General features: G+C 34.4%; 2 protein-coding genes across 4 annotated transcripts in view; one reads left to right on the plus strand and one right to left on the minus strand.

Moving 5' to 3' along the window:
• LOC129217135 (RNA-binding protein 4.1-like) overlaps nt 1–7,121 on the plus strand; it is a 38,850-nt gene extending 31,729 nt beyond the window's left edge. For 2 of the 3 annotated variants that reach the window (XM_054851396.1, XM_054851395.1), the window contains one exon: nt 6,896–7,121. In XM_054851396.1, coding sequence (XP_054707371.1) covers nt 6,896–6,941 — 46 coding nt within the window. In that variant the 3' untranslated portion in view covers nt 6,942–7,121. Of the gene's footprint in view, nt 1–962; nt 1,028–6,895 lie in introns of all 3 variants that reach the window. The other variant, XM_054851397.1, reaches the window with a different exon arrangement.
• A 16,419-nt stretch (nt 7,122–23,540) lies between these two features.
• LOC129216380 (neurexin-1-like) overlaps nt 23,541–24,984 on the minus strand; it is a 220,926-nt gene continuing 219,482 nt past the window's right edge. The window contains exon 20 of the mRNA XM_054850595.1: nt 23,541–24,883. Within this exon, the coding sequence (XP_054706570.1) occupies nt 23,964–24,883 (920 nt within the window). The 3' untranslated portion in view covers nt 23,541–23,963. The remainder of the gene's footprint in view (nt 24,884–24,984) is intronic.

Raw genomic sequence — 24,984 nt, forward strand, 5'->3', positions numbered from 1 at the left:
TTCTATTTGCATTTTAAATTCAACCACTAAATTAGTAGATTGAAGGAAATTTATCACATTTAAAGCCTCTACACTTTTTTCTTTCCTTTTTATTTTTAGATCATCTAGTAACAGAATAAATATGAAGATAAACTATTTACAAATAGGGAATTTGTTTAATAAATCAAATACAAGATTCATTAGAAGTTACTTTTTACTCCTAGTTTTCACTCTGCAAAACATGGAATGATTTTCATGAACTTTATTTTTATTGAATGTTAATTTCTCTTTGGGTAAAACATCCTGGAAACATGACCAGTATATTCTGAGACAAAAATTATTTCTATTCTTTTTACATCCTGAAAATATTATGATTATTTTAAAGGTTTTTGGCATACTTTATTTACAACTTTAATAATTAATTTTTTGATTTTAGTTATTAAATGACAAATGACGAATTTTGATGGGGGGAAAAAACAAACGCACTAAATTAATGTTTCATTTGTTTTCAAACTATAATATGTATAATATATATTATATGTATAATATTTTCAGGGTGAATTGGAATTAAATGTTTTTATATATATATAATATATATTATAAAAACATTTAGATCATAAAGCTGAAAGACTTGCTTAGCCTTTTTATTGTTCTTGATGGTTGCTCTGAAGTTGAAACAAGTATGTTACATGTAAAAAAAAAAAAAGTCAAATCTAGAAATAAATGAGTGAACCTTCTTTTAGCTTGAGTGTTAAATGGAGGGTAATCGGCAAGTACGAAAAGCACGAAATCTATATGTAAGAATTACATGAAAATTTACTCGTCAATCTATGCGCACACGTTTGAACTTGCATTTAAAAAAAATGTCAGTCTACTTTTGCTGCATTTAAATAACAAGAACAATGTAGTGCTTGAGTTTTGAACATTTTTTTTTCTTTTGGAAATTATTGTCTGACTTCAGCTCGACGTATTGTTTTTTTTAGTTGGAACCAACAATCTTATCAAGGCTGATGCCGTGCCTTATTCAACCTTGGTCCCAAGCACACAGGTATCCTTGTAAACCAGGGTTCTTTCTGGAAAAAAGGGATCTAAAAAGTTATTGTAATGAAAAATATGTTTTTTTAAAAATGCATATCGCATATCTTCAGGCTTAAATCTTTCTTCGAATCAATTAAGGCTTAAATTGTGTCATAGTAATTCAGTACAAGTGACATATTTTATGACATTTTTTAAAAAGACAGTTTAAATGTATGATTTAGTTGATATTTACTGTAGACTTCATAGTTATAAATTTTTCCAGCTCTACAACAAAGCTCGCAAAAAATAGTCTCACTCTCAAGCCGTTACAGGGGCTGCCACTGGTGACTAAAGCTACTATCTTGATATAAAGGTGGCTATTTTAGCCAGAATATTGCACATTGACTTGCAGTCAATTTTAAAAAAGATGCGATTATTTTAGTGGTAATTACTGGGACTGTTGGAACAGTGGTTAACTATGGAAAAGAGACTAAAATACATAAAAACTAGTTTTGTTTCTTTTGTCCACTAAGGTCAAGGAATTAAAAATTCTCATCAATCTACCCCATATTTTTCAAAAAAAAACTTTTTCAATAAGTATTTTAAAAAGTAGGAACACACCATCAAAAATGTGGGTTTATATTACTGTATTAAAGGCTTTTTGTGCGTGTGTGTGTGTGTTTGCGATTTTTGCAAAGAGTTTGCTTTTTCAATCATGATTTTTGTGAAGGTTTGTTTTTGCAATCGCAATTTCTGCAAGGCGATAGTTTCCGCCACAAGTATTTAACTGTGGATTGCATTCTGAATGAATGTCAGTAAGATTTTTGCTTTTTAACTTGCGGCTTTATTAATTACATATTCAAGTTTTGAAAACAAATGCTAATTTCCATGCAATTATGAACAGCGTCAATGTGATGGTATCTAGTACTTTTTATGCAGTCATATACTGTTGTTTAATTGACAGCCAGACAATAAGAAATTTTACCAGAATATGTTGGTGCTTGTTTCATTTTAGTGTTTTTTCGCAAAGGTTGGACCAACATAAATCCCATGTTTGTGAAAAAGGGGAGACTATTTTGAAAACTTTTCTGCACCTGGCAATTATTTCAGATATTAATTTTCATATCAGAGACTACTCAAGCATCCATTTGTAGTAGCGGAATTCAATTGCTTTGATGCAACAAGAATTCGCTCAAAATGATTTTCTCTATTAATTGGTTAGGAGAGCTGTCACTGAAAAAAGTGACTATTTTTATGCTAATGGTACTCTTTTAGCCATCTAAGCAAAGGCTGCTATTTTGAAATCAAATGTAAAAAATGGGTGACTGTTCTATTCAAGTAACAAAATCGAATAGAAACTCCAGAGGTCTTTTTTTTTCCTTGGGTGAAACTTTCAAAATAAAAATTAAAAATTTGCTTATGGGGCTGCATCAACTATGCTAAAATGTTCAACATAGCAGATGTAAAATGCTACATGATTGTCCTACTAGTTGTTTTGTAAAAACCTGACTGAATAAGAAATACAGGAAATGCTGAATTCTAGATTGACTAATTTTCCATAGATACATTGATTCTGTAGAAAATAGTTCATTTAAGAAAAAAAAAAAAAAAAAAAAAAAAAAAAAAACTAATGCAGTTGAACAATTTTCTAGTTTAGCAAACCTTTTAAATGGTCCCAACTAATGGGTCTTTTTTTCTAAATGCTTGTAACGATTGCTCAACGCTAGCGAATCTGATATAATGATCCAAAAGTTTCTAAAATTTCTAGCTTTTCACAGCACTTATCCCACTTATGTTCCTTACCAATGTTTGCATAGGCAAGCATCATTTTCTTCATTGTCATCTGTCAGTTATCCTTTTTTCAGAAGAACACTCCTTTCCAAAACACATTTCTTCTCCATTGTTTCTCTGATAATAGTAGGGGAGTCCTGAGTGTTTTTGGGGATTTACTCGCTCTTCAGATACATAGAAGAGATACCTTATATCCGGTTGAATAAATACACCAAATGTTGGCCTTTTTTGCTGGTGGATGCTTCTAGGACAGCCTGTCAGATTAGTAAAAAAAAAAAAAAAATCATTGGATTTATTGAAGTGCATCAGATTAAGATAAGGTAGGTTAATTACAAGCAAAAGAGTAAGTTTAAAAAAAATTGACGATTTGAGCGTAACGCAAATGTGTTAGAGGGTTACAAAGTTACAAAAAAAAAAAAAGTTTTTAACCCCTAGCTGTCAGATTAAGAATACCCCTCAAAATATTAATCAAATTTTAGGCTACCATGACTGGACCATCAAGCTGAACCTTCTTTGTAAAAATCAGACACGCTCAAATGTTCCAATATGAAGGGTTTTTTTTTGAGCCTGTCAGATTAGTAAAACAAAAGATCATCAGATTTAAAGATGCACAACAGATTAAGATAATGAGTTAATTACTAGCTAAAGAGGGTACGTAAAAAATCTGAGGATTTGAGAGTAACGCAAGGGTGTGGCAGGGTTACAAAGTTGCAAAAACAAGTCATTTTTTTCCCTTCTAGCTGTCAGATTAAGAGTACTCCTCAAAATAATCGTCAGATTTTAGATTGCCATGACTCTACCATGAAACTGAACCTTCTGTATAAAAAAACTGATGCGCTCGAGTAAATCCATTAAACAATTTTTTTTTTGCATTTTCAAAAATTAGCTACGAGCTTGCGTCACTTCCAAAACGTCAATCTTTTGAATGGTGACATTTTTAAAAGTCGCTTAACCTCCCCTCTGAATATCTGATGCGCTCGAGAAATTTATATTTTCATTTTCTATCCTTCCGGATGGCCACACCCACCACACAAGTCGGCAGATAAACATAACTTGAGAATTAGAGGCACGTTGGAGCATCAAATTTATCAATATCTGACACGCTCGAGCATGTCCGTAACTTTTTTACATTTATGAATATCAGTAGACACTTTACCCACCACTGAAGTTGAACATTATGCAACATTTTCTTATAACCTAAACTACAAAATCCAATAGGTCCCCACAATGCTCCAGTAAATCCACATTTAGCATTGTGGGCTCCTCTACTGTAATATTGTAAACCTCTCCGTGACTATGATTAAGTTAGACAAGCAGAAAGGTTTTTCTGTGGGAGATTAAGCTAAATTTATTCTGAAATAAACATCCTAATTCCCGAGTTGCTAGGAATTTTCCTTTCTAAATTTACCTAGCTGTCTGTCTTATCAGCAAATTTTATTAAGAAATAAATTTGATACGCATGTAGATTTGAGTGCAATAGTTTCCAGAAAAATCAACTAGATATATATGTCTTTCTGCTTCTTCCCATACTGTGGTAAATATTAAAAAAGATAAATTTTGTTTATTACCGAGTACAATAGTTGTTTTGGATGGTACTTTTTATTCCAATTAGTAATAGAAGCATAACGCAATGAAAGGTGATTATTTATTCATAATAGAAGTATCTGAACAAGTTCTGAATTCCCCCCTCCCTTCTGTTGAGGGTTAGCTATAGCAGGGTTCAACTGTATATACAAAATAGCTACAACACATAAAAATGCAAAATTTCATTAATCTTGATTCAAAACATTAGTAGGCAGTATTTCCTTCAGATCGTAAAAAGGGGCTGGGTGCTTCAAAAGCCACTTCAGTTAAAATGGTACATTCTCAAAAGAAATGTAGGGTAAAAAAAATTGCAAAAGTTTTGTTGCACAATCAGCATTCTATTAGATGGGTGGGGGGGGGAATGTTTCAAGAGCACTCTGTTATGAATGTCCCCTCCCCCCCCCCCCCATTCCTTCAATTCGAGAAAGAATGGTTCGTACGCCCTTGAAAAACCTTGAAAAAAAGTTCATTTTCAAGTGCTTGAAAACCCTGAAAAAGTTTCGTAGTGCTTAAATTCTCCCGAAAATCATAGAGTTGTGTTCAAGTTTAAAGTATTTCACCAATGCAATTTTCTGAACATGTGTTCAATTGGCAACATCGCGAAAAATTGCTTCCGTGTTTGGGATTTCAATCCTTTTGCATCTAGTAAATATTTTGATGTTTTCTACAATCGAAAGATATTTTGACTTATGTACTTAAGATTAGTTTATTTTTTGTTTAATTTCATTAATTAACAAAGGAATCTTTTTCGAAACCATGACAACATTGAACTTACTCGAATTTCACGGAAAATTGCTCTCGTGTTTTGAAATTTCAATCTTTTTGCATCCTGCAAATATTTTAAATATTTTGGCTAATCAAATGTTATTTTCGCATATGCTACCTTAGATCAGTATATTTTTTGTTCAATTTTAATAAACAAAAATTTATTTTATGGGAAACATGCCAGCGTTGAACGAACTCCGACTTCACGAAAAATTGCTTCTCGTGTTTGAAATTTCCATCTTTTTGCATCTTTTATACATTTAAATATATTGACTAATCGGATGGTATTTTCATATATGCTAGCTTAGATTAGCATATTTTATGTTTAATCTTTGTATAATATAAATTTATTTTATGGGAAACATGACAACATTGAACTTAATTCGAAAATTTGCTTCCCTTGTTTGAGATTTCAATCTTTTTGCATCTTGTTTTTTATATTTTTGGCAACTAGAAGTTATTTTGACGCATGCTACATTAGATTAGCTTATTTTATTTTTTATTTTAATAACTAAAGAATTAATTACTTTAGTTTTGTTTAATTATGTGCTTATTTATTTTTGCCATTTTAAATTTATCTTTAGCTAATTTTTGGTCATAACAGATTTTTTGAAAAAAAAATTTAAATTTAAGCAATTGAGCACCCAATTAAATTAACTTAAAGTTTGTATTTTAAATATAAAGCTAAATTATATAATTTTATAAAGTTGAATTTATAAGTACATCCTTTTTTTTTGCTAAAATAGAACCTCCTCTCTAGGTAAAATGTTTGATTTTTCTCTGAACTATTATGAATTTCAACTATTGCAAGGAATGAACGTAATTACAAAAGAAAAAAATGCTGTCTCTTATGAGACTTCCACAGTCACAAAAGTTGCTGAACTCGTTCAAAATGCTAAGTTAGAGCTTTTATTCTGCTTGATATTATTGCTACAAAAATATTTTTTTAAACTTAATTTAATTTATAAACATACTTGCTGGGGCTTTGCATGGTATTTCTCAAAAATAAATGTTATGTCAAGTAACGCATGTTCAGCAATCAGGCTTCTCTAAATTAAATTGCCTGCCAAAATAATCTTTCTTAAAGAAAGAAAATGGCAAGTCAAAAATTCCCAAGTAATTTAAACGCAACCCTCCATAAATGCAACTAAAATCCTTGGTTATCTTCTGCTGGCAGTACTAAAAAAAATTTTTTTTACCTGAAAACAAAAACAATTTTATTTATTCAGTTGAGAAAAAAAAGTGGCAAACTTCTGAATGGATTTATTCACACTAATTTAAAATGAAGTCGCGCAAACAATTTTTACAAAATGAAAATGCTGTTCCATTTGGCTTAAAAATGCTTATAACTGTTCTTCTGGTGATTTTACAGCCTTGTTTTTTTTTTTTGAAACTCAAAGGAAGTTAATGTACTCCAGGGGTGTTTTTTGTGGGTTTTCGAATGATGCTAAAATTGAACTGGTCAGATAATTATTTTTAGTAGAAAGAGTCATTTAATGCCATTTTCGGGCCCTAAAATTAAAATTCGAACGGTTCGACATTGTTTTGGTGCTTGAAAACTCTCCTTCCTTCTCGGGCGCCCAAGTACTTCCCTGTCAAATTTGGTCTAGATCCGACATACGGATTTGTATACGGAACATACAGACACACACATATATATTTGTTTCATTTATATATATTTATTTAAATTAGGTTTAGTATTCTGAAATATTTAAATTTTTGTAGATATGTATATCATATCAAGTTTTTCTTCTTCCAGGGGGTCTAGACCTATGCCAACTGCAACACGAAGAGAATACTTTTGAAGCTGGTTTTTAAAAAAGACACAATTTTTTTACTCAATCTTACTTTTGTATGAAAAGCATTGTAAAATCATAATGCATCTTATACAAAATGATTCTTTTATCGAATTGTTGCTACTTTGAAGAACGGGTTTGTGGACATATTTTCATTGCATTAAAACTAAACTACTCATTTAAATTCAAGATGTGTGTTCATGTTTCCTTTTCTCACTTCACACTCAAACAAGCAAAGTCACTCATATAGTTGCACTATTTATAGCAAACTTTCTATTTAATCTATTATTAAAATACATGCCTGGTCAGCTTTGTAGTGGTGCCATTTGGTACAGAGAACTTTCCAAGTCTTTCTGCAGTAAAATATTACATCACTTAATTCCTTTATTTAAAATGAAACTGCATTACTTTTTCTAAAATAGAGCACCTATGAACTATATTTAAATGAAATGCTGAAAATTCTCCAATTTATTCATAACAGCTGTTATTCACAATAAAATGATCATAAATAAAAATTGTAAAAAAAAAAGCAACTAGAGTTTTAAACAGGGCTCAAATTATACTGCCCGACATGCCCATGGAATGTAAAAATTCTGATGGGGCACAAATCTTTTACCCTCACATGCCTGGCCGGGCATGTAATTTTTTGATCAAATATTTTTATAATTTTGTATTTTTATTGCAAAATTACAGTGTCCTTCTTAGAGCTCAAAATTTATTTCAAGCCCTCATGACAAGATGGTTTGTTGTTTTTGGTTTGCTGGGAAGTGATCCTTCCCGTTATATAATTTAAATTTTGTTAAATTTAACGATGGCTTATGTACTATTTATTCAAACTTTTTAAAAATGATTTATATAACAATAATTTGTTTGAGCAGTGCTGTATGACAAATTCAAATGCTTTTATTGACATACAATAATGAAAACTAGGCATGTAAAAATTTGGGCATCTATCTTTTAGACAAACATGCCCGGCCAGACATGTAAATTTTTAAAGATTTTTCTAGCCCTGGTTCATTCTTACTAAAATGTGTTAAATCTTTTATTTCAAATTAAGAGGCAGCGCATAGTTTTTAAAACTCTTCATACTGGATGCCTAATAAAATTAAGCTTCTCCACTTTGTTATCAGTGGAAGAGTTGGGATACTTCAATCAATCAACATCCATGAGTATGACTCTTTTGGACCCACCAAGACTCAGATGTCCCTCAGATATTTCTAAAACACCTCAATTAATAAAAAAGCTTAAAATTTAGTGGAGTGCATGGTCCACTGGTTTTCTATGGTTACTTGGATACTTTGGTGTTACTTCTGCCGATTTTATCTACAGTAGACCCTCGTTTTACATTGGGGTCATGTTCTATGGACATGTCGCGTATGTTACAACTTAATGCTAGTGTGAAAATAGAGTTAGCTTCCTTAGGTAAAAAAAAAATCAATCTGGTGATTAATTGTATAGTAAGTTTAATGTGTACTTTTATCGATTTCTATGCATTAAGAAAACAAATTAATTTCGTATTCTGTTAATAAAAAGGAGCTGGCTATGATTGTCTTTTGGCTGTCATTTGGAATTTTTCTTGGTTGTTCTTTGCAGAGCAGTAACGCATCCATGATCACCTGCGTCGTTTCCATGATAGAATCTTACTTCTCTAACATATCAGAAAGATCATTTCTATTGTCTAGGAATGGCTAAAAATTTTCAATGTGAACATTTTTGGTTGTCTCACTGATGTCTGTATTCTCGTAGGTTTTGTCCTCTTTTGTCACTCCTGAAACTCTTCATGTGAGTTCTGAACTGTGTAAGTTTAATAACTTAATTTCTGGAAAGAGATCAAACCAATTGCATAAATCTCCAGTGGCCCAAGCTCGATTATTAGCAAGTATGTGCACAAGACCTTCAGTCTCAAGGCGGATTTCCGTTTTGGACAAAATTTCCGAGAGGTCGGGACAGAAATTCGATAACTATCCTTCAGTTTTTACTAAATAAAAAAAATGAGTTTGAAAAATATGCTTTAATAACTGGATCTTCCCATAACCATGAATTTACATCGGCTTTCTCTCGATTTTATGCCATGGGCTTGTTTTGTTTGCTACATGCTTTTTTTAGGAAGCTCTGTTATTTCCAACTCACTGTGTTGCAGACCGCGTAGTTGCTTGCTATTCTTGCTAATTTTTTGAATTGATTGCCTTCCGTCTCTGTTTTTCACTTGCTATTTTCAATCATTTCATTTTTTCTCATTTGCATTTATTTGAGCAATCACCATTGCTTATTGTTCTCACTTGACCGTGTTTGATGTCCAGTTCCTTTTTCAACTTGGACCAGGGGCATCTGCAGGTGTGGTTCCTCCCGGTCCTGAGCAGTCCCCTGGAATGAACCCGCTTCTCCTGGGCGGTGGCGTCCATGTACTGCACACACTCGCATACACACACCCCTATGTGCGTACACACAGGTCTATGCACATACACAACTATACACACATAACCGCTCAGGAGGAAGGGCAGGCTTGGGGGTACAGGAGCCGTTTCTAGAAACAAAAACTCCAATGAGTAGGGTCCTGTCTCAACTCGTGTTTGTGCAAGCAACATAATATAAATTCAAAATTTTAGAACTCAAATAATTTCTTTTTTTTTGAAAACTTTACACGTATAAATGAAAATTATGTGCGCTCTTAAATTGTCTTACAGTTGAATCTGAATCACCAGTTGAGAGTAATTGCTGACGGGATGAAATGTTCACTCCACGTCAAAGGGCATCCACATACCAGGTAAAACGGAGGTCGATCTCCAGACCTGAATACGATAGAACATCTTGGCAGACAGGTTGATGCTTTAAATCCTCCTTCAAGGTCGTTACATGAGCTGGAACAAGGCTTACTCTATCTGGTCTTAGTTTCCTATTCCAATGTCCGACAACTTAATAAACAGCGATGCTGTTAACTAAGTTGTCGAAACGGTGCTGTTAACGAAGTTGAATAAACTAATCGATGCTGCCAATGAATTCAAGTTAGGAGGATACATCCCTTATTAGAACCCATTTTTGTATTGTTTCTATGACATTTTACTACATAATACTGTGATGTTCTGTTTTCTTCGAGAATGGACTTTTCTGCAAAGATTTCTTTTTTTGTTATAAATCGTTTTTGCAATACACTAATGCAAATTTCTATGAAGCATTCTATAAAAAACTATTTAATGCACATATCCTTCAAATTGTTTATTCATTCATTTGCAAATTGGACGCAAAAGATCGGTTACCTTAACTTTTTAAGGCCAGTGTAATTTTGGAAAAGAAAAACTAGTAGAGAGTTTTTCAGAACATTTTTATCAATAATTTAATCAAATAAAAACGATAGTGACATTGCGAAAGAAAAAAAAGAGGGAGGGGGATCCCGAACTCTATCCCTTTATTTTACGCCATCAAACTTAGCCTACAGAAGAGCGATTTTGTTAAAGTATCCGAAATCTCTTCTCTTATTGCCATCAAAGATGGCCCAGAATTACTTAAGGACTTCGATTTCAAGAAACTTCTAGGAGTTCCGAAAAACCCTCGAAAAACAGCCTGCCCTATCATTAAAGGTGGTTTTAATAAAAGTAGTCTAATGCTGAAACAGTCAAAGATTGTACGTCAATATTGAATGCAATATTATTACCTTACTCTTGTTTGTATTTTCTCTGCTATTAGCGGGAAAAACACTGATCAAAAAATACACGAAACCTTACTGTTGTGGATTTTATAACTAAACAATATTTAAAAATTATAACTTGTCCGGGTGCTTTTCAATGCAACATATCTCTTGGATAATCAAATGAATGAATTCTATCTGAATGAACGTAAAAAATTACATTCACACCGCTTTCTAGGTTCAAATCTTCAAAATACTTTAAATAACACAGAAAATTAAGCATTTGCCGAAAAAGTAACATCAACTGAAAGCAAAAAAGTATTGTTTGGGCTCTGTAGTGTCCGCTGGTACGTTGTCCGAGGTTAAATCAGACGGGCGGTACACAAATTATCTTAATGCAAAGACAAATGATTGTCTTTCACACACCTTGTGGGAAAATCTTTTACGTGATGTTTCGAAAGAAAAGCATTGTGCTGCCTTTGTAGGTTTTGTTTTCCCCAATATATAAAAAAATACAACAGTTCTTTTCACATACATTTTATTCGGAAATAAATCATTAAATGTTTCCTTAGAAAGAGTCGTGAGCTTGAAAAAAAAGTCAATCCCTATTATCAGGCACAAATATATACAAAATAGTCTTCTTGGACACAGTTACAATACTTTCAGATTAATTTAAAATCATTCTCAATGTCCAAAAGCTAAACAGGTAACCCACCGTACAGAAAATTAAGAATTCAGTCTGTGTTAAAAGACGATAACACTCCGTTTTACGGATTTTTTGGCGATGTTTTTCGAATGAAGCGACCAAGTGATAGGTTATTTTGTATGTTTTCAGGCAAGCACATTTCGCAGGAAAAGTTTGCTTACTATAAAAAACTTTACAAAATGTGTATGCTCGCTCTTTCCATGGTGATTTAGTGCCATGCATTAGAGTAAAATTGGATAAGTGTAACTTGCCTAAAAAGACGCACGTCAGCTATATTTTATTTTCTTATATTGACGTCAAATTTCTATTTTCGTAGGTAAAAATGATAGTTAGACAGTAATATTAATGTCTTGTAAGGATTTGAAACTTGTCAAGATTTAAGTTCTTGTTCAAATTTTTAAAACCTAATACTTGCCGTAAATGCTATAATACATCATATCTCACATTGATGCAGGTAGAGAGAGCACGTGTTTAAGTTTTATTGCTTTAGACAGAGTATTCCTTAGAGAACACCAAAATTTTAATTTATTGAGAGACTGGTCGTGAGAGGTGGGAATGGGTCCATTGATTACATTTACAGTTATTATTTTAAATATTTAAAACAATAAAAATAGAAGTAAGTGGACGTGAACTTATTGAACGAACTATTTAAAAACCTTTAATTAAACTGCGTTATAGAGAAAGAAGTAGGCGTACGCTTTTTGGTCAATATCCGTGTTGAATTTTTTTTTAAATATTATTTTCAGTCGATGAAATTAAAAAGAAACGTCTTGTTTGAACTTACAACTGCCTAATAGACAAATCTTTTGTTTATATTTTACAGAATCTTGTTGCATATTTTGTTCCCCTTATCCACAGCTTAAAAGTAAACGAAATGTATTTTCCGTTTTGAAACGTAGTCTAAAAATTTAAAACTTAAATGATTCAAATTTTTCTGATCCATAAATTTAACTCAAAACTTTCTCCTAAATATTGTTCGTAGTCCCCCTCCCAGCAGCAAGAAATATTAAATTTGTAAGTGAAACCAACCGAGCAAGTAACATAAAGCTATCTATATCGACAATAGTTACATCTCAAATGCATCTACAGCACTTAATCGACTGCTCTTATGACTTGTTGTTCATGATAGAAAACGAAAGTCTCACTGAAGATTACAATCTCTTGAAGTTTAAAAAAGGTCCATTGTGGTTACACGTGAGATACAAAGTGTTTCACCTTATCCCTATACTGGTAAAGAGAATTTAAGTTAAGATATTACAGTGATAATTTTCCATTCATATCTCACAGTACTTCTTCAAAGACGGTTGAAATGCTTAGAGCTACACACTTCCAATATTTTTCGATTGTTTACAATAGCAGTTATCGAACTGAGCTTTGTAATTGCGAATGTAGCTTTGTTCAGTTTATTTCACGATGAAGAAAAAACTTCATATTGTGGAGCAATATTTCATCATGCCTTTTTCAGTAGTAATCTCTGTCAAAAGTTGCATCATACCAGCTAACAGATTTAAAATTATTGCTAGTCGGCGAAGATGCTTCATCAGCTGTATTATTACTCGAGCGTTAAGGTAATATAAAAGTTCAAATGAAGAAATTCGTTTACATAAAAAACGTAGCATTTTTTTTGCAGTTTAATACAGTTTAAATTTAAATTAATAATTATTTGCATTTTTTCCAAACTTAAAAAACTCCAGCTCTCCCAAACTGTATAAATTCCGCCGACGTATATTTCCGCGTGGTTTTGTGGATAAAAAAGGTGCACAACCTTTAGTTTTAGCACACATTGGCAATCCTAGTATGGTAGTTTATGTGCATGTAAGAAACGTTATGACCATCCCCCCTCCCCCTTGAAAAACAAATTCCAGATACGTTACTTCGCACAAATATGATTATTTTGCAAATTATTTGAGAAATTAGTATTTTTTAACCCTGTTCTTTGTTAGCCTGCAGCAATTAAACTTAGTTGAACCGAATTATGTAAAGATCCGACGTAAATCATGGAATAGTATAAAGAACATATGCATATTGATTTTAAGGACCATCCAACATTAAATTGTTGAAGCTTGTACATAGATAATGAATGAATTATTGATACCGAACTAATTTTGGTATTTTCTGGGCTGTTCATGTGGAAAATACTGATCCATAATTTCGCTCTACCATTACTGCTATGGAAATACCAAAGCAAGTAGAACCGTCGGAGACCGCAATGAATTCCTGCTTTGCAGGATGCTTTTAGGTACAGATGTGATATACCCCCCCCCCCCCCCCCCCCATTTGGCGACATCCGATTTTTTGCACAAAATTGAAATATTTTTCTCGCCAATGAGGCGATAAATTTTTAGGCATGGCATCCCTGGTGAAACTAACCTGTGGTTGGCAACGCGAAGGCAAACTTGTTCGAACTTGTTTACTTGGGTTCTTTACTTGGTTTTACGCAGGAGAGATACGTGTTGTTTTGTGCAATATACCTTACAGGAATGCTTATTTTGTGTTAGTTTAGATTCAGTAGTTGTGTTTTGAAGTAAAAACATTAGAAAATGCCAGTTTCTTCAAACTTGAAGGTTAATTAAAAGTTAACTCCAACGTGGTGTTTATCTGTAACGTGCCATTGTCATTTGATGTATTGTTTTAGACTGAGTGTGAATATTTATACCATATAAAAAGGTAAGTTCTTTATTTTAGAATTCAAAAAAAACCTCTCACTTCCAAAATTCTTTGTTTTTACAAATCCTTGAGGGGTTCTTGTAGTTTTTAACTTTATTTTTACTCTATGTAAATTAATTTTACAGAAATAGTACGGTTATTTTGTTCTAAAAGTTAATTCTTATCGATGCCACGAATTATTTAGACATTCTATTAACGTGCCTCCTTTAGGTACTGAATTTTATGTTAACAATTGAAAGTTCTTTCGGTTGTACTCTTAAAAATGCTGAATTTTATTAATAAATCTGCACAATAATGGTGCATATTTCACACTTAAAACTGTGTCATTATTGTACACAGAACGGAAGGATCCACCCTTGGGTGTCTCCATGAAAATATACATAACTGTGACCATACTCCGACTGTAATGTATATTAACAGTCGGAGGGATAACGGACCGAGCGGAGCGAGGTCCTCGCGAGCCAGAGGTCTCATAGTACTTTCGTAATGAGACCGAGGCAGGGCCAGCGAGCCGAGGTCTCATTACGAAAGTACTATGAGACCTCTGGCTCGTATCCCGGAGAAATGATGAAAAAAAAAAAAATAATGCATTAATTTCGACTTGTAATTAATACAATAATTTATTTCATTGTATTTTAATATGTTTACAAAAAACCCCGGCCCTGTACATTTTTGAAGCATATATTCGTGATGTTTTTTTGTTGTGCTTCTTTTGTTGTTTTTATATATATTGTGTTCTGAAGTGCTTTGATCAAGTTTTTTTATCTGATTTTTTCCTGTTGGCGCTAAAAAAGCATCGCTAAGAACGATGTTTGACATATGTCGTCATACATCGTTTTCTTGGACGCTTTCTTGGCGCCAACAGGAAAAAGTCGCCAAGGGTGGGGTATATCACATCAATTCCTGCTTTTAAAAAAACAACTAACAGCAGCATTTCTTTTCCGTTCGGCTTTCTTGCCGAACATGCTTTGCGCTTGTCGCTGATCGACTTTACAGCCACTGTTAAGTATACCTTTTGTGTTGATTGACATTTAAAATATCTCCTGGTGGTTATATGTTGCTGAACATTTTCATTTGCTTTGAACCAAGGTTCACGAACTTAACGATTACAGTTAATCTTTGAAGAGACTTCATTTAGGGCATTTTTTACAGGTTTTTCATTGAGACCAAACTCATAAAAATATGAAAATTCGTTACATTGAAAACAGCCTTTTTATGATTAAAAATATAAACTTTAACCTCTTTGGATCTTTTTTTAAATTCCAAAAACCAGCCTATATGAAGTCCTCAGCAATAATTTACCTCTGTGCCGAATTTGGAAGAAATCCGACTAAAACTGGATTTGTATAAGGACACACACACAAACATACATCCCTTTTTATATATATAGATGCATGTAAGGAAAGCCTTGATCACATCCCTCCCCTTTGAAAGATAAATTCCGAATGCGCTATTGTGCATTACTATGATTATTTTGCAATTTATTTGCTTTATTGGTACCCCTGTTCTTGGACCGCCTGGAGCGACTTCTATTAAACCGAATTAAGTTATCGGTTATAGTTGAACCGAATTACTTAAAGATTCGACGTAAATCAAGGAATAGTATAAAGAAAATTTATATATTGCAAATTGGTTTCATAAAGATTATAGAACATTAAATTAAATTTCTGTTGTAAGGATGAAATAGATGTGGTTTTAATAAAAGTAGTCTAATGCTGAAACATTCGAAGATCGTACGTCAATATTGAATGCAATATACCTTACTCATGTTCGTATTTTCTCTGCTATTAACGGGAAAAACAGTATTCAGAAATTACACGCAACACTTACTGTTGTGGATTTTATAGTTAATCAATATTTGAAAATTATAATTTAACGGTAGCATTCAAATCAAGTAGCACCAATGGACCCCTGGGGCTTCGTAGGTCGCAGTTTAAGAAACGATGTACAGCATCACTTCTTATATCTACGGATTTCTCGCCAAACATGCTTTAACGCTTTCGCTAAATAGCATTGACGGCAATCGTTCAGGATACGATTTGTGTTGATTGCATTTAAAATAGCTCCTGGTGGTTAGATGTTGATAACCGTTTTCATTTGCTTTGAACCAAGGTTCACAAATTTAACGATTAAAGTTAATCTTTGAAAAAACTTTATCCAGGGCAGTTTTTTACTGGCTTTTCATTTATACTAAATTTATAACTATGCAAAAATTCGGTCGTGCAGAAAAGAGTAATTTTATGACTCAAAATATGAAATTAGACCTCCTTGGGTCGTTTTAAAATTCCAAAAACTCGCCTATATGAATTCCTGAGCAACAATTTACCTTTCGAATTTTGACGGATTCGAAAGTTTTGAGGTGTGCTGAGTCCATTTCGACTACTTTTGGAAAATGTCTGTCTGTCTGTGTGTGTGTATGTGTGTCACGTCTGTGTGTGACCAGTTTTTTGTGGCCGTTCTACAGCAAAAACTACCGCATGAAATCGAACCAAACTTGGTACACATATGTACCCCTATGTAAACTTGTGCCCATTTGTTTTTGGCGCGAATTCCTCCAAGGAGGGTGGAGCAATGGGACGTTTTTTGAGTTACGCGTGATTGCTATTCCTCAGGAAGTAACTGGCGGAATCAAACAAAATTTGGTCCATATGTTGCCAGTAACAGGAAAAGGTGCTGATTCAATTATGGTGTCAATAACTCAAACGGGGGTTGAGCTATAGAACGTTTTTTGTCGTCAATTGTGACTGCTGTATCTCAAGAAATAATGAACGGAATGAAAGAAAAATTAAGCCCTTAGTGGGTATAAAAGCTGATTTTATTTTGGTGTCAACAGCTAACTAGTATGTTGTGGCCATCACGAAACTTTCTTCTATATTTTTCTTTTTTTTTCTGATCCCTCCCCATGCTTGACGAGGAAGCAATATTCCCAACAAAAATGAAATTACACATGCAAAAACTTGACGACCATCCCAATGTCTGAATTATTGCAAAAGCAAAGCAAAGAGCGAAAATTGAAAGTTATTTTAAAAGCCTTGCTTGAATTAATTACAAATATTTTATTTGTTAACAAATATAAGATGGCAACAGTTAAAAATTTTAAATCATTGAGATAATATTTCCGATCATTTCCATACAATTAAAATCACGAGAAATACGCAGACGACAATCTATTACGATTTATCTTTCTTATTGTTGCATTAATAAAACTATTTTTATAAGCTAAAAAATAATGATAATAAAAATAAATCAGCACCTCTTGGCGCGATTGGCGCCAAAATTGAACCAAAGCCTGTTTACATATGGATTCACATATATTCCAAATTTCAACCAGAACGTAGCATTACTTCTTGAGATAGGGCACTCAAAATGGAAAAAAAGAACGGGCGATTGCGCTACCCCCTTTTTAGCTGTTGACACCAAAATAAAATCAGCTCTTATACCCACTAAGGGCTACTTGCCGATAAATTTTTCTTTCATTCCGTTCATTATTTCTTGAGATACAGCAGTCACAATTGACGACAAAAAACGTTCTATAGCTCAACCCCCGTTTGAGTTATTGACACCAAAATTGAATCAGCACTTGTTCCTGTTAATGGCAACATATGGACCAAATTTTGTTTGATTCCGCCAGTTACTTCCTGAGGAATAGCAATCACGCGTAACTCAAAAAACGTCCCATTGCTCCACCCCCCTTGGAGGAATTCGCGCCAAAAACCAATGGGCACAAGTTCACATAGGGGCACATTTGTGTACCAAGTTTCGTTCGATTTCATGCGGTAGTTTTTGCTGTAGAGCGGCCACAAAAAACTGGTCACACACAGACGTGACACACACACACATACACACAGACAGACAGACATTTTCCAAAAATAGTCGAAATGGACTCAGCACACCTCAAAACGTTCGAATCCGTCAAAATTCGAAAATTTGCACGAATCCAATACTTTCTTCTATATATTAGATATAGAAGAAAGTAAAAAGGGGGTAGCGCAATCGTCCGTTCTTTTTTTCCATTGTGAGTGCCCTATCTCAAGAAGTAATGCTACGTTCTGGTTGAAATTTGGAATATATGTGAATCCATACGTAAACAGGCTTTGGTTCAATTTTGACTCCAATCGCTCCAAGAGGTGTTGATTTTTTTTTTTTGCGAATAAAAATAGTTTTATTAATGCAACAATAAGAAAGATAAATCGTAATAGATTGTCGTCTGCGTTTTTCTCGTGATTTTAATTGTATGGAAATGATCGGAAATATTATCTCAATGATTTAAAATTTTTAACTGTTGCCATCTTATGTTTGTTAATAAATAAAATATTTGTAATTAATTCAAGTAAGGCTTTTAAAGTAACTTTCAATTTTCGCTCTTTGTTTTGTTTTTACAATAATTCAGACATTGGGATGGTCGTCAAGTTTTTGCATGTGTAATTTTGTTTTTGTTAGGAATATTGCTTCCTCGTCAAGCATGGGGAGGGATCAGAAAAAGGAAAAATATAGAAGAAAGTTTCGTGATGGCCACAACATACTAGTTTTTTCGTATAATATGACTGGACTATTCGTAGTTCAAATAAGTTCAAAAATCTGTAAAAATAAAGTTTAAATGGAGCTTTAATCGGTACTTTTCGATTGAATAACAGAGAAAGTATCGATGAATTGTGGATTAAAAGCCATTTTGTTGTCAATGTGATTTCCACTATGTCGGTACCAGAAAACACAGCTTTTATTGAAGTGACGTCTGATTCGTCCTTGTAAAAGAAATAAAGATTACCAGTCTTTTAAAGCATTTTTTTTGTACACTACTTTGAAGTTTGTTTTTGAAATTTGTTTAGGTATTTATTATTTTGGTGATTCAAAATTTCTTTAGTTAAGTTTCTTATCCATTTCATTTATAACACAATTCTTTTCAGATTTAACTTCCAATGCCTACCGATTAAAAAAGATCTAGTTTTCTTTAGAATGCTTTATAAATCGCATTTTCAGTATTGTTCCTTTCAAACACTTGATTAAAAATGTAACTCAATTAAGAGTAGGATAACAATAATAGTAATGAAATGCGTTTACTTATTTTTTCTTGATCTGTTACTCGTTTATGTAATTTCTTTGGCCTTACCTTTCATTCGCTGAACTGGTGCAACTGAAATTTCCTTGCTGACTAGTCATGACAATACATTCATTTCAGTAAAAATGGAAAATATAGGCTTAAATACCTTTATTTCTTTCTTAATTGAACACTATGCTATAATCTAACAATTTTTCACTTTTGTGACCAACTCACAAAACAGTGTTCTAACAATACATTATTTTTATAGTTAAACAATAATTCTCTCAAACGCACGCCATCTTTCTTTGGACGTGGAATACTGGCGACACCTGCTCAATGGATTCTTTAACTTCTAAAAAGAATAATAATTATTTCAAATTGTTTAATTCGACTGTATCGTTGATATTGTATCTTGTCTTGGATGCCAAAGACGTATAAATGTCAAATCGCACGTAATATAATTTACGAATAAAAATTTCAAGGTATGGTTTTAATTATTTTTCTTAAATTTAGTAAAATTACACAGCAATTTCAAACAGGCGAGGTTTAGAACTATTGTTTTACATTTTCAAGCATTTCATAATGGCGGTCTTCTGAAATAGAATATTAAGTCTGTCAAGTCTCATGTGGAAAAGGAAGTCGGGTGAGATGTAGGGGCTCCCCGAAATTCAATTTTTAGGAGGGGAAATACGCAATTTACCAAATGAAACTGAATTTTACCGAATTATAAAATAAACGTACTTGCATCTAATGAGGATAGACATATGCCCTCATCATACTTGGGGGAAAAACAATTTACCAGACATGTGCTTTTTCAGTATTTTCAATGAATTTAGTAATTTTTAGATAGCAAGATATTGTGTGCATAAAAAAAGAAGGGGAATCGTAGGCTAAATATGTATAGTATAACCAGTTACGTTCCTGCATCAAATTAAAGTTGTCGGCTATAGACAGACAAAAACCTATGGGTGAATTTGCAAGTGTAACCCCCTTGGGGCAGGAATTAGTAATTGGGGGGATCAATTCCAATCATTGGCTTAGCAAAAGCTGACCCATGGACCCCAAGTCACGTGACTCAAGGAAGAATGGTTGACACGTTTTGCGTGAAACCAACGAAAGGAACTTGATTTCTTCCAATGCTTTGCTTTAAACTATCCCGTGACTTGGGGTCTTGACTTCACGAATGAAAGTTTTCACTCCCTCCATTTTATCTCTTCTCAAGGGTAATACCATGTACTAACAATGTGGGGTTTGTTCTCATAACCATACTATTTCAGTATTTTTCATACTATTCGGGTCACGTGTCAGATCGAAATCGAAATCCTGTCTTCAAATTTGCTGAATCGTCAGACAAAATTTTCCGAACAAGGAATTTTTTTTATGAAGTCACTGACTTTCCATCGGGGAACTCCTGCCGTGATTATCATTATTGTGGAAGAGTAAATTTTTGTTAGCACACGGCGCAAAATTTGGTTTTCATTCTCAGTTGATTCTCAAGCAGGAACAAAAAGATGTTTGTTTCTGCTTGAAAAAATACGTTGTATCACCCCCAATCTTGATATAACTGAGGTTCATTGCTAGTATAATTAAAAATGTTTTCTGATAATTTGGCAGAGCGAAACATAGAAACCATGATCTCGTCGATAGTTAATTGCCTGTGCTTTTATAATGTGATGTAGTGTTTTTCTTATTTTTGGTTTGGTATTACAGCTCCAGTGTTACAATATAATACTTTTCTTACGATCCGACAGATCACGTATTCTATCTCAGAAGGCCGAAAGTAAAACATCGATGGAAATTCTAGCTGTAGATTTAATATTTTTCTTTGCTATTTACTTAATAATAATGAGATCAATAAATAACATCAATGATAACATTTTAGTTACAAGATTTTGACAAGGAAATTCGAAACAGTTTGAAATAACAAGTTGCAAAGCAAGTTACCGATTTGATACTACATACAGAATAAAGCAATATAGAATACGAACTTAGGATTAATTTCTTTTCAACACCAGGCCCGTCATTTGGAGGATCAGGAGTAATTGTCCCCTTCCGCCATTTAGAAACAATATTTATTCATGCAAGTACTCTGTTTTTTCTTTTTGTATTACGTATTGACTATACCCTTTCCTCCTCTTCAAAAAAAAACCTTTTGAAATGGCTGGCCTTCGTCTCATACATTTATTCAGTGTGAAAAATAAAACCAAATTCGACTTAAAAATGAAACTCTTCCCCTTAAAGTTGTGTAAATTTGGAGGAAAGAAAAATAGCGCAGTACTACTAGAAACCTCTGGGAAACTGGGATTCCATAAACTTCCTGGTAACGACACGGCTTCTTCTTAAGTAAGTTGTATCGTTATTAAAAATCTTCATGTCAATGAACATGAAGATTTTTAATAACGACTGGAGACTAGGAAGTCTCCAGTTTCCTGGAGATTTCCCAGTTGTACTGAAGTTTTTTTTTGTAGTGTAGTACCTCCTGACTCCAGGAAGGATACCAATTCAAAAATTACATACGAATGTTATTCATATTTAATTCAATAACCAATTACAATACAGCGCGACTAGTTCTGCATGTGTTGTGTATGTGATACCACAAGCACATAGAAGAAGCTTTTGCGTGAGGAAAATGTTAATGAACTCAGGCAAAATAGAGTCTTAGATATTATTGGTAGGCTACTGCGTAAAATTTAGCATTGATTTAAAAGATTAAAATGCCTTATGATGATTAAAATTATTATTGTCGACATAAAGAGAAAAAGGAGGGCTTATAGATCATGTACCTATTTTCCTTTTTGATGAATTTTTACTGATTGGATGGAGCTTCTGAATCACTGAAAAAAATCTGCAACAATACTAGAAAATGAAGAAACTGGGCTTCCACAAAAGCTTCCAGTTATGATACAGCTTCTTCTTAAGTAACGTTGTCAACATTACTTCTGAAGAAGCTGTATCATTACTAGAAATCTTTGTAGGATCCAATGTCCTAGAGAGTTTCTAGTAGTACTGCAGTTTTTTTTTACAGTACTGAATTACTGAGCTTGAATAACGCTCTATAGAGCCAGGGCTCTTGCGATCTTTTGTTTATTAAACGATTCCATGGAGAAATGTATTTAATATTTTTTTGGTAACACTTTCTGGAAAAGTAACTTTTATGAACTATGCCCTCAAAACATACCTTATTACATTGGTTTATTTCTCAATAGATAAAATACATTTTGTTTAAAGTTTCGTTCAATACATATCAATAAATCATTTCAAAAATTTTATAATGTTTATAGTTTTAGTTCTTTAATATTACAACGTATCCAGCACATTTTCAGGGAGCGAGCGAGATTAAACGTCGTGGTTATCGAAGGAACTTCGTGTTATAGATCATCTTATATGTAACCTGATATTAGCGATTCGTGATCTGTCATAAATGTACCCCTTTCCAATGACTTAAAATATCAGCATGAGCAATTAAATGATAAGTATGATAAAATACATATTTGTTTACGAAAAGAATTTTTTTACCAATTTTTAAAATATAAAGGGAAATTATTTGTGGCTACATATTGATTGAAATCCATTTGCTTTTGAAGCAAAAAATAATGAAATAATCTATAGATTGCATTTTTCATAAACTTATTAATTCCTCTGGAATGACGACAATTTTCGTCAAAACCCATAAAAAACATCCGATAGTTAACAGTGTCGATGGTGAGTGTATATTTTTAAGTAGTATAAGGATGGCAACGAATTTGGCCTACATTAAGGTTTGATGTGGCATACGATTCAGAAAATAAATTGGCGAATATAAAATGAGTTTGCAATGTTCTGTACTCTTCACTTTACATATAATTCCATCTTTGCCCAAGCATTTACACAAAATTCTCTCAATTATGCTTAAGGAAGAAATGAGTATATCGCGGTGCTGTTTGTCGTCCCGTTAAAGCTCCACATAGAGCCATAAATTCGATTCTCTGAAGGAATTCCGCTCGAAGTTCTGAAAGCTTTTTGCTTTCCAACGTGGTGTCTGCGATAGGATACACTTTGATGTCTTGCAAGGCTGTTGAAACGAACTCATGGCGGAAAATATAGCTCTCTCGAACGCTTCTTCGTATGGCGCAGATCATTGAACTCGTTCCAACGAATATTGGTCTGGTGTGTCAGAAAGCACATCTCATCCACGTTTCTCTAAATCGATTTTTAACGAATGAATGTGGATGAATACTTTTATGTACACAGTACATCATTCTTAAAGCATAGTAGACCATTTTATGCTTAAGGAATATTTACTTCTAGGAAATTATTGCATATATTTCGAATATATTTCATAACAATTTCAGAACTATCACAAAAACAGATGTATGACATCGTAATTCACAAAGCAACCTTGACTTCAAGGACTGCGGCAACGCGAACTGGATCGACTTGCAATCAGTCAATTAAACGTTCTGAAAAGATGACATTAAGTGCAACACAATTTTCAGATGCAACTAAACGAACATATATGTATTCATTTTATACATATATGCATACATTATCTATAGATTTCTCTCAGTCATTGGCATTATGTTGATAGAATAAAAAAAAAAAATGTTCTTCTTTCGCGTGGGAAACTAAGTTTCCACTCATGTGCAATTAACTGGAATGAGGCTTTTGATCCAACGCAAGCGCAGTTTCTTTGAGGCACAGTCAAAGTCCCGAGCATCTGTTGAAGTCAGTGTTATAGACGTCGAGACAAATGGGTGTATTGGAATGAATCAGAAACACGGCGAAATTTCTGTTCTCGTCCAGCGATATTGGTGACGTGTTCTCGTACTTGGATGCCTGTTCGAGACACCAGCGGTCGGCTTGCGAGACATAAGCGTACATCCTCCTGAAGCGGGTGTTTCGTATAATGTGATCCGTAAAAAGCACTCGACATTCACTCTACGAACTTGAGACCAAGTACAGTTGGAACGAGTGCTTTCTAGTTGTAAACGCGAGCAAAGTCATCGTGCTCTGTTGCCTTCACACGTACCACTCTTTAAGGTCTTTGACGTCTTTCTTCTTGGGCTGCTTGACCATCTTGTTTTGATCGCATTTAAGAGCCCCATTCATGTGCTGAGCGGATGGCGGTTGTGAAGGGTAAGGAGCGGTGCCCGCTGGCGGGAAGTGGTACCTTTTGGCCTCCTCCGCTTTGTAGGCACTGGCCCCCGGTGTGGCTGCCAGTGTCCAGCTGCGCACCCGGTACACGACCAGCGCAATGATGACCACAACGATCAGAACGCCAGCGATGATGCCGATGACTAAGGCCGTATTGTCAGCCGCAGACGATGTCTTGACCTTCGGGGGCGGCTTGTTGCGCTCTCTGCCCGTCACGGGCATTTCGGGGATGGGCACTCCGTAAACAGACGGCGGGGCGCGCGACGTTGTCCGGTATGGGGGACGCGGGGTCTGCTGTGGGATGATTGGATAAACTGGCGCAGGTGGTCTTCGGTGCGTCACCACCACCACCTCCTCTGGAGGAGGTCTGTTGTAGACTTCAATCGGCTGTGATGTCGAGGGAGGGAGAGACGGGGGCGTGGCCACCACCCAGTGCACTTCGTCGATCTCGTGGGTCGGAGCGGGTAGGGCGCGGGGTGGACTCACGTACTGGTTTTCCGACTGATCCCTGTGCCCACTGGTGGTCACGAAAGCCGGCGTCGCGGGGGTGTTGAGGTGCGAAGTGAATCCGAGCTCTGCTCCGAATCCGGAGCCGCCGCCCTCTGCGCAGTCTTCCTCGTCGTCGCAGGTGGTATCCTCCAGGCCTCCGCCTGTGTGTCGTGGGGGAGCCGAGGAGCGCCCCTGCACGTAGTTGCTGCCCCCAGCGGCAGCCGACAAGCTGGGGGTGGTGCGAGGGTAGGGCCTTGGTGTCGGCGGGATGTAGACCGGCGTGATGAGATCATCGCCTGGGAAATAATAATGCCACACTGTTAAAAATTCAGGAAAATCCTAAGCTAAATATACAATAGCTGTAAAACGGAGCCTTTACAGTACGTAGAAAGTTTTA

The sequence above is a fragment of the Uloborus diversus genome, chromosome 2 (assembly GCF_026930045.1).
Source record: "Uloborus diversus isolate 005 chromosome 2, Udiv.v.3.1, whole genome shotgun sequence".
NCBI lineage: Eukaryota > Metazoa > Arthropoda > Arachnida > Araneae > Uloboridae > Uloborus > Uloborus diversus.